A 10,695-nucleotide genomic window follows, 5' to 3' on the forward strand; every position below is an offset into this window, starting at 1 on the left:
TCTCTGTGTGTGTGTGTGTGTGTGTGTGTGTGTGTGTGTGTGTGTGTGTGTGTGTGTGTGTGTGTGTGTGTGTGTGTGTGTGTGTGTGTGTGTGTGTGTGTGTGTGTGTGTGTGTGTGCGCGCGTGTGCGCGCGCTCTCTGCAGGTGGCGAGTGAAGGCTTAATGAAAGGGCCAGTTGTTTGCGGGGCTGATTTTGCAGAGAGCAGATGGAGCGGTCTCGCAGTCTCTCTGGTTTCAATCTTGTCCCACATTGCCGCTGTCGCCCCATTTAACAGCCAATTTCCTGCCAGCTCATCACAAACACACATAAACACGCACACAAATACACACACAGGGAATACGCAACAAAAACAGTGTGAGGTAACAGACCACTGAGACGGGCATCAAGGGGGAAAAAGGCATGCACACAAACTAATGCAGCTAGCGGAGATGATGGAGATAGGGGTGTCGTTTATGCTTAGACAAGCAGAATGATATTTAAATACATAAAGGATGCAAACAATGCAAAGTACATGCAACAACACACACACACGCACGCACGCACACACACGCGCACGCACACACACACACACACGCACACACACACGCACACAAAGTTAACTCCTCTGGGTAAGCACAGTTGGACACGATACAGTTTTTAATGAGCTTGCTCCAGATGTCTTCCACGGCTGCATTGCATGAGTAGTTGATTAATCAAGTACATTTTACGAAGAAACACTAACACATACGCACGATTCCTAATTTATTACACAAACACAGTGGTCTCAATCTATCACCAACACAGTAATCCCATATGACCCCCACCCCCATTATCCCTGACACGCAGCTCGAGTCTCAGTATCCCTCTGTGTCTCTTTCTTCATTTAAGTCCTGTCTTTTCTCTTTTCCATTTTCAACAGCTCATTTTTCCTTTTGGGAAAATCTATCTAGAAATGCGAACACACAACAATGTGCGGGAACACCTGAGTGATTCACACTTCCTGTAACCTGTGCTTTGACATTCACTTGCTTGCACACCCACACAGACTGACACATGGCCAGTTTCAGCTGCTGTACAGCGAGCACACACACACACACACACACACACACACACACACACACACACACACACACACACACACACACACACACACACACACACACACACACACACACACACACACACACACACACACACACACACACACACACACACACACGAAAATGCTTTCACATCACAGGATTTCTTATTTTAACTCTAGCAGGAGTGGGAAGTGGTTGGCCTCTGCAAAATGACCTCTGGCTTTCAATCTTCACACCCTGTACAGCAGGAGATTACAAAGGCACTCTTTTTTTTTTTCCTGCCTTGCCATTGGCGCTCAGCCTACACACTGTGTCATGTGATACTGCCAGGTGGTCAATGTAATAATGGCAATTCACTGGTGAGATATGGCTTTCCCAGACACAGGTGTTAGTGTCTATGCAGCAGCCAATGTTCTGGGGGCAATAACATGGGAATTTATTAATGACGGCATCAGATCTATCCAAGTTTGTGGACAGAAGGCCACATTTTGTTATAAATCTTGTGGGCTTTGAACACCTTTATAATGTTGGTTGGAGAGATATGTTCAACCCGAGGCTCATGACATCAACCAAAAAACTAATTGGAGTCACAAGTCAAGGAACAAGTACAATCAATGAAAGAAACAAAACAAAACTGGGATGTGTCTGTTAAAGCTACTTTGGCACAAGCAAATTCAGTTGGCTACCAACAATAATCAGAAATGTGAGGCATGTTTCTTAAAAGAGATCTCAGGATAAGGAGGAAGATAAACTGTGTGCATGTAGAAAAAATTGCAAGTCAACAAAAACAAGTTCTTTACTTTCACGAGCAAGCTAAATAGTGACACATTCGTACTGTGGACCAGTTTAAGTCCAAAAATGTAATGAAGAATGATCCTTGAGAACACAAAGAGCAGCATATCAAGAGGTAATGTCTTGAGGGAACTTAATAAACACATAAAACCAGTTTACATTTCATGAAGGAAACCAGGCAGTGACAACAGGCTTTCATAGTAGGTTTTTTTTGCCACTTTATATCTATATTTTCTATAATATATATCTGCCTTACAGGACAATAGTAAAGTTCTGATTGCAGCCACTTTAGGAGACCATTCAATTGAGTCCACATGGACTCCTCTCATTTCATCTCTGTATTCAAACCGGGCGCTATATGAAGTGTGGCGACACCATCTCAGACTTCGTCCTGGTTATTACAACAGTGAGGCACAGATGTGTGCTCGCCCTGTCACTTGTTAGTGACTGGACTATGAAGTGCCTGGTAGGAGGGTCTGTCGTTGGTGGAACAATGAATCACTGATCCGGACCTCACCAACAACATAGTGATCTTTGAAGAGACAATGGGGGATCCACACAGAGGCACTTGAAACACAGAACGAAAAGGCAGGGCTGGTTGGATCGCATGTCTCCTGGATGAAAACAAACATCCACTGGATGTTACAGTCATGTCTGTCCCTGTTGCAGGAGAGAAGCTGTGAAGAAAATGACTTATATCACCAAATTCCGACCGTGTGGTGCTTGCAATATTTTAGTAGGTTAGCAAAACTGTTTGGTTTAAACTCACTGCTACTACCTATTCAGCTTCACAAATAATAATATAATCCCATGATCGGGGGATACAAATTGGATACAGTCCCTCAGGCACATCTCCTGCTATTGACGGAAAGATCATACAGTGAACCCGCATATGGGTCAAGCATGCGAATCTTGAATGCGGAACGCAAAGGATAATAAGGGTTCAAGGTCCCAGTGGGACTGACTGACTGTGGTGTGCAGCTTGAGAGCCAGTTCAGCTCTCAGATTGATTGTTTGCAAAGACCAAGAGATTTTTAGGAGAATGGTGAATTTTCCAAGGTGCCACAGTAGTAGCAGGTTCATCAACACTTCACCTCTGTAGACTGTTTGTAAAGTGTGGACTTGAATAATATTAAGCTGTACAATTATATGAAAAAACATTTCTTCAAACTGAATATTTTCTGTATGTTTGATGGAAAATTGATAAAAACAACTCTGTCTCATTTTTAAAATGTTTTTGTGCCATTTAATGCCATGATGATGCATTCATTTCTTTCTCAATACTTTGCTTCATCCAAATCAGTGTTAGTGGGACAAGGTCCAGTCCCAGCAACACAGTGACCGCTGCACTCTGGACAGGCTCCCAGTTCATCGAAGGATGAACATAGAGACAGACAACTGACCAAATTCACATTCTAGCACGTCTTTTGATTGTGGGAAAAACCCTTGAAAACCTAATTCAGGCACATGGTGAACCTGCAAACTTCTTATAAGAAACTAGCTCAAGCCCCATGACAGAATAAAATTACATACCGTACCTAAAATACTATCGCTATCATCAAACAATTTTAGTACTATTCTGAATATTATATCTCCAATTTGGAAAAGGTGTCATACTGAAATAATGTTTAAAAATAAACAAAAAAACTAGTACTGTAATAAAACTACCAAAATGTTATATGTATGTTAAAAATGTATTAATTAATGAAACGTCAGTTCTCAACATCTAAGTAAGGAATTCATTACACCGAACAACATGTGGAGATTTAATGCTGGATCATTTTCCCAACCTCCCAATGTGTGATGGAGTCAAGTAGGAAGATGTCAGTCATCAGTGAGTGCCAGGCAGGTCAAAAACTGTCACTCAGATATTTGATATTAAAACTCAATAACATGGAAACTCAACTTGACACGACTAATTATTTTAACAAAGTTCTTTTTTTTTTTTTTTTATATGAAGGTTATAAAAATGGGACTTTTAGACTTTGTTAGTAGGTATTACACCGCACCATAGAGTTACCACATTGCAATTCACAGTGACATCGCAGCATTTCAAATCTGTGTGAAAGAGGTGTTTACATAAACAGATGGAGATGCAGTCTCTCTCTCTCACACATACAAAACATGTCAGTACCTTCTGTGCGGATGGTGAAAGGGGAGTCCCCGAGTCTCTTTGCTGAAAACTGGCCCCCCAGAGAGGTCATTAGAAAGCACAGGCTGAAGAAGCCTATTCCCACCACGAATATCCTGCAACACAGAGGGAGGAGAGAGGCTATGGATGAAAGGAAAGTTGAGACGGATAGACAAATTTATTGGGAAGGGCAGGTAAATAGATGCTTCGGGTGACTAGTTGGAATAAATGAAGAGAGGTAGAAGGGGAAATAGATGGAGACAGACAAAGGAGTGGATAAATGAATGAGTGATAAGTGAAAAACAAAATTAGAAATGCAGGCAGTTGAAAACAATGAGAAATAGAAGAGACACTTGCAAGACAAAATGATTGACAGCGCGGAAAAGAGGGAAAATATAGATGCAAAGATGAGACAATAAGAAAAGTGGAGAGGTGAGAAATGAAGTCTGCAAAGAAAGGCAAGAAGTATCACTTCCTGAAGGCAGAGCATAAATAGAGCAATGATCGCACATAGAAAAGTAGAATCTTGAAGCCAGAGGGCACTTGAAACAAACTGGTGTTGTGATGATATCACTTGCCGAACATGGTAGACAAGTGTCAACAGAAGGCAAAGCAATTTTTCCTAAGTGCAGCCAAAGTGAAAGGAAATATGCAATATGAGAAGGTGCATTGGGGGACAAGGAAAGGTTCAGAGAGGACAGCTGACATCCGGACATGGGGATATTTAGGAGGAAAACAGTGTTATAATACTAAGCATGGTTTTGAAAACACAGATTAGTCCGAGTCACCCCTCAGTCCTGAGCCACATAAAACCAGGTCAGCGGATTATGTAATACAGTCCATATTCTGTCATGATTTATTAAGTATGCCCATTTTCAGAGGGCACTTCTTGGGTCACGTCTGTGTTCTATGTAAAACAATGACAAAGCATCAAGGTTTTATGCAGACAAATTTTGAAATACACCTAGAAAGCAGACTGAAATCTGAAGTGCGGGCCCGGTTTGATAGCATGCTGCTTCTGCTTTGCCCTGCTTTGTGCACAGATGTTTGAGATGCTATCATACCTCAAAGGGAGAAAATAAAACGTGACGATTCCCTCTTAGACAGTCATGATTGAGGCAGATCGCTCACTTAAAAGAGTTGAAAATCAGGTCTTTGTGTCCATGTAAATCCTGCCCTAGTTAAGTTCCTCTCTTCTGTGTCTTTGGATCAGGGGTTATCTTATTATGCCAAGACTCTTTGGGGAAACCGAGAGGAAAATCCGTCTGTGATTCTCATCCAGTGGACAAAATACCAGTTGGCCTCCACGACTAACAAGTCAAGTCCTACTTTAAAAATGTGTTTTGCACCACTGCTCACTTCCAGAGGAAATTTCACGAGACATTTTGAGGAAATAGTGCAGCACAAAGACGAACTGACAGCATGTGACAATAAAAAAAATCTGACTCAGATTCAAGCGGCTGAAAAACGTTTGTATCCTCATATTAACTTATAAACATATCCAGAAGATATATGCAATACAAAGGAATTCTATTTTGAGATGATCTAATTATCCAAATTCACCTAAACGTAATTTAAAGGCAGCTGTGAAGGTAACCATTTAACTTGCACACTGGAGGTTGAGAAATTTAATCTTCGCGTAACAAATGAATGAATTATTCATAACTGTTGCTTTCCCTCCAAAGGAAAAGCAAAGAGCTGTTTGCTTGAATGCCTAGCCAGTGGGGAATCTGACAGCCCCTTTTTGGAATGGTAAGCAGCTCCTGTCACGCACACTTTTGAATGTAACCTCTTAATATTGATGAAATCGTAAGATATGCGTTTCTATCAACACTGAGAAAGAATAGCCACTTAAAAGGACATTTGTTGAACTGATGTGATTGACCTAAATGGATCAAGATGATGGCGAATAATCTGTTAAGTATAGAGCATGGTGCTTTGGCAAGCCCCCCAGAGTGAGTTTATATTCCAGGATAGAGCCAACGTGTCTTGTTCTGAGCCATGATACACTTCGGAGACTTCAAGGACGGCCAACAGGGTTTCCTCGAAGAGGAAATTTTCGAACAGATCAAAAATATATGGCAATGACTGATAATCAGAATTAAGACCCGAGTCCAACTGATTACATTGATAAATGCTGCGAAATTACCCCCAAAAAGAAAAAGCTTTCGCATTGTTTACGAAACACTTTTGATGTGAGACGTTAGAATACATTCTGAGCCGTAGTTATATTAAATTCATTATAGTAGAGGACATACTTGGAAGACGGAGAACAGTAATTTGTGAGTACTGAAATTAGGCTTCTCAGTTCTTAGTAATAACTTCATTTTCTGGTGGCAGAAGCGAGTAATCAAACAGCGTTTTCACATTACTATGACCATCAGGTATACTGCAAGTGGCTTCAAAATGAGGCGCTAACTTGCCAATGAGTGCTCTTGCGTGCAGCATTACATTACCGATTTCTACAGTGGACATGAAGAAATGAGAGGCTGTGTTTCACAGCGGTGCCTGTCATCCACTCCTCCTTCTCGTTCATCTCTACGTATCTCCCACAAACTGGAATAATATTACATTTGATAGTCCCTCCATTTGTTCCGGGCACATTGTGGATTGTACTAGAATACCTCCCTCATTGTCCGAGAGCCTGAGAGTAGTAAAACATGTGAATACATGAACTAATTCTAATCAAGAGATTATTTCATATTAATATGATAGTATGAGCCAGAGATTAGACACTTACTACGATACCACCATGTGGTCACCCTGCCAAGTAGGAGAAAGAAGAAAATCAAAATGAATGACCTGACCTGGATTTGTTTACTTGAGCTATTTATTTTTCATTGCCTTGTTCAATCACTTGCATGAATGCGGGGAGAAAAGGAGGGAAGACACCAGTGATAAGTTTGAAGAGATAAAGAGGTTAACCAGAGGACAGGAGAGAAAATTGGTTGTTTTCCAGCTAACTATATACATTTTTTTCTAATCCACTTTATCTCTTCTTTTCATTGATCAAAGAATTAATAATCGTGTGCGTTTATGTACGTGCAGAACAGACGCAAAGGCAGTAATATGAGTGAGAAATGCAGCGATGGAGGGGAGAAAAGAGGGAAATGAGATGTGCAGCTCGTGTGGGTGTGTATTAGTTGGCCTGATGTTGTCCTAGGGCAATCGTTTCCTCTCTTATCATTTAGCCGTTTTTCCAAAGTGGCGTTAGGTGGGTGATATCAGAGGATTAGGCTCTGGTCCTGCCTGACGAGTCTTTAATTAACAGGCTTAAAGTAAATGCTCTGCTCCTTCTAATTGGATCAGAGGGAGAGATGTGCTATCAGCTAACTGGCTTCCTCACACATATGGACTTATCTGATTTTGCCTGGAGGTAGATGATTTTTGAAGAGAGAGCACTACTGGCCGACACACTGGAGCTTGGGTGTAGGTGTGAGCTGTTAGTTGTAGTGTTTCCAAGAAACTTTTTTTTTTCTTTTTTCGTTGTGGCACATAAACTACCAAAAATTCTGGGAAAGATTTTAATCTAATGTGCTTCATAAAAAGAGTGATGTTCTTCTGTAACAAGCTGCAGTGTTGCAGTGTTGTGCTTTGGCTTATCAAACTATGAGACATGCTTATTAACATCCTTGTTGAAAAATGTGGACATAGTTATCTGTGTTTAATGTCTAAAAGTCAACACCTCTGCTGCTATAATTTGAAGTGCATCGCACCACAAAATGTGTCTGGCCAGGAAACTTAGTTTCTTGATTTGTTTTTGTCTTTAATGAAATCTGAATAGAGTGAAAATAAAGCTCTAAACTAGAGATCTGGTTTGTTTTTGAATGTGAAAGGAAATGTGTTGATGTCAAACGTCGTCAAAACGATTATCAAAAGGTGAAAAGCCAGGTCTTCTTTTTTTTTTTTACTGTACTGCATGAACCATGTTGCTTATTTCTCCCCATAAATGTTGCTCCAGAGCTTTTGCACTCTTATAGCCTCATATAAGCACATTTTTTTTATAAAATCTAACAATGTTAGCAGATGAAACCTGGTAGTAACCAGTGGTGGCGATCCTCTGGCTGGAGCAACAATGTGAGTCTCAACTACATTTAATCTCCACCATCCAGGGAAAAGGGGAAAAAAAGATTAATTACTTTAATGATTTAAAGTCTGCCATTACTCTTCCTCTGTCACAGTAAATCAAATAAAGCAAGCTGACTGAGCATGGCTCAATGGAGTGAAAAGTATCAACTCTCACTGTGGTTAACATGTGTAAGAAATCCCTTAAAAGTCTCCAATTTATATCCTCAAACAAAGCGTGGCTGCACTGTGATAATGCAGCTATCCATGCAGCAGGAAACTAAGTTAGAGCTCGGTCGGCTGGTAGAGTTATTTGCTATGGCTCTTTCAAGATTTACAGACGCGAGCTGTCTCTTTATCCAGATCTCATTCATCTGGGAGACAAAACATCTGGTGTGTGGCTGCTTTGTTGGGTAACAGCACATGTGCACACACCCACACCCACACCTTATATCTCTCTCTGATGCAGTCTGCGCATAGTAATAGGCTTCAGTGTAGCCTGATGAGGGATAACTTGGTTTAATGTGCTGGGGGAGATGTAATCAGTAAAGAGGCATGCACACAAAGCAGTCACAATGCCAGAGGGGTGACGGGATAGTGTGAACCGAACCATCTCTTTGTCTCTTACCTGAACGGTTTGAACGTCACTAGACATCTTCTGACCATTATTTTACCGTCGATTCTGCCAGTAATCATTTTCTAAAACGAGCGACCCCTGACATGGTTGTTAACCCCCCGAACTTGAGGTGACCAAACATTTTATCCGCGTCCCATCCAGCGGTCCACAGCGGTGCTGTCAAACAAGAAAGAGCTCCCAGTGGCGCTTCTGCGGTCCTCCGGGAGAAAAGGAAGAAAGTTTCATTCAGAAACACTCCTTCACTGTATGCGTAAATGTCATGTAAAGCCTTATTCCATCGATAAATAAAGACAATCGGTGGGGTGGGGGGGGGGAAGAAACCGCCGCCGGTTGTGGCGAAAGCTGGAGTCAAATCCGGTGAGGGGGGAAAAAAACAACAAAAACCGTTGTGCTCACATATGCGGGTAAAAGTGTCTGTCGCGCAAAATATGCGCTTTTTCTCCGGACGGTGAGAAAGGAGAGTCGGGTTTGTGGACGTTTTAACTTCCCAGAGATGCAAGCGCGACTGTGGCGAGTCCGACAGTCTCTCTCTACTCTCTCACTTCTCGGTGAAGAGTGGCTGCGCTCATTACGCACGACGCGTCCGCTCCGTCCCTTCACAGTACGAGTATCCAACCCCCTTTCTCACAACGCCCACTTTGTAAACATCCATTCTATACACAAAGCCCGCAAAACATTAAATACTAGCCGATCAGGTGACGTCAAACAATATATTGCATTACCGTTCGTGGGCGCAATACTTAAAAATATTAAACAATCAAGTGAATAAACATAACAGCAAAGTGGATGGATGGATATATTAATGTATTCATTTGTTTATTTATTAATTAATTCATTTATTTAATATAATTCATATCACCTTCTCATCGCATGCTGTTCCAATATATCATCAAAGTACTATCATTAAACTGTTTCTTGTGTTTCATTTTCAAAAGGGCAGAATTGTCCAGTTCTTGCTTTGAAGGGCCACTGTCATATCCATTTCAAAGGTCCCAAGTCCAACAAACCTGCTCGCAATCAGTGATTTGTTACCCCATTTTTTTGTTGTGATGATTGCACATGCATTAGATCAATTCTCTTATCCGTGCACATGTCAGTGAGATAACTATTTTGAGATTATTGCTCCACAAATTAAACGTGTCCTTTTATTTGGAAGGCCCACTCCTCTGGTTTCCTGTGTGCATCCAGCTCCCTCTGGCTGACTTGACTCTGCCACACAGTGACAGACAGATCCTGAGGGTTGGGAGACTCCGCGGCTGCATTCACCGCTGCATGAAGCCTTCTGCGGCTGTTAAGTTGTGACACAAAAAGCAATCAAACGGCACTCAAAACCTCAACTTTTTGTATTCGTCTTTCACTCAGAGTGAAGCATTAACCAATTTTCTATAGTATACCTGTCCCCCATGCGGCCCCTTCCAAAGGTGATTTTTTTTTTAGGAAGCTGTCACTCACGATGCCAGTTGGCTTCCAGAGGGTCCAACATTCTGAATAAAACTTGCCAAAATTAATTATTTCAGAAGCACATTAGGTTATGATTATAGCAACATCTAATACAACTGTGCAATGACACACAAAAAAACAAACAAACAAATAAAAACTTGAATGACAGGTTAAGATCTACATTATGATTGTGTGTCTGTGGAGAGACCTCTGTGCGAAGCATTTCAGCACCACGGACAGCGAAAACCATCGGTTTCCATCAGTGGCACCCAGCGGCAGATAGCGGTACTACAGGAGGAACAGCAACAACCAAAGTACTAACAGCTCAGGTCGCAATAATATGGGTTATTATTTCGTTTTAGGGGAGAAAAAATATATATACTTTGCAGGCCGTTGTAGCCACTGATTGCATCTCCTCACCAGTCACACAGTGAAAAGTTTTACAGCCAAAGAGCTTTAGTGTTATGAAGAGAAGGCTCTAACAAATGGGGCGGTTCTACAGCTCTAACTCACCACCTTATTTGTTCACTTTGCAGTCAGTTTAAGTTGAAGCACGGATTATACAGTC

The 10,695-nt window shown here is 41.5% G+C and overlaps 1 protein-coding gene across 2 annotated transcripts in view; it reads right to left on the reverse strand.

Moving 5' to 3' along the window:
* The window catches only part of LOC308110071 (alpha-1,6-mannosylglycoprotein 6-beta-N-acetylglucosaminyltransferase B-like), a 119,095-nt gene extending 109,870 nt beyond the window's left edge, over nucleotides 1–9,225 (reverse strand). Inside the window, exons 1-3 of one of the 2 annotated variants that reach the window (XM_080464128.1) lie at nucleotides 9,084–9,225; nucleotides 8,679–8,876; nucleotides 3,989–4,200 (exon numbers count right to left, since the gene is read on the reverse strand). In XM_080464128.1, coding sequence (XP_080320254.1) covers nucleotides 3,989–4,058 — 70 coding nt within the window. In that variant the 5' untranslated portion in view covers nucleotides 4,059–4,200; nucleotides 8,679–8,876; nucleotides 9,084–9,225. Of the gene's footprint in view, nucleotides 1–3,988; nucleotides 4,201–8,678 lie in introns of both variants that reach the window. The other variant, XM_080464127.1, reaches the window with a different exon arrangement.
* Between the last annotated feature and the right edge of the window lie 1,470 nt (nucleotides 9,226–10,695).

Source organism: Lipophrys pholis, assembly GCF_963383615.2.
Source record: "Lipophrys pholis genome assembly, chromosome: 5".
Taxonomy (NCBI): domain Eukaryota; kingdom Metazoa; phylum Chordata; class Actinopteri; order Blenniiformes; family Blenniidae; genus Lipophrys; species Lipophrys pholis.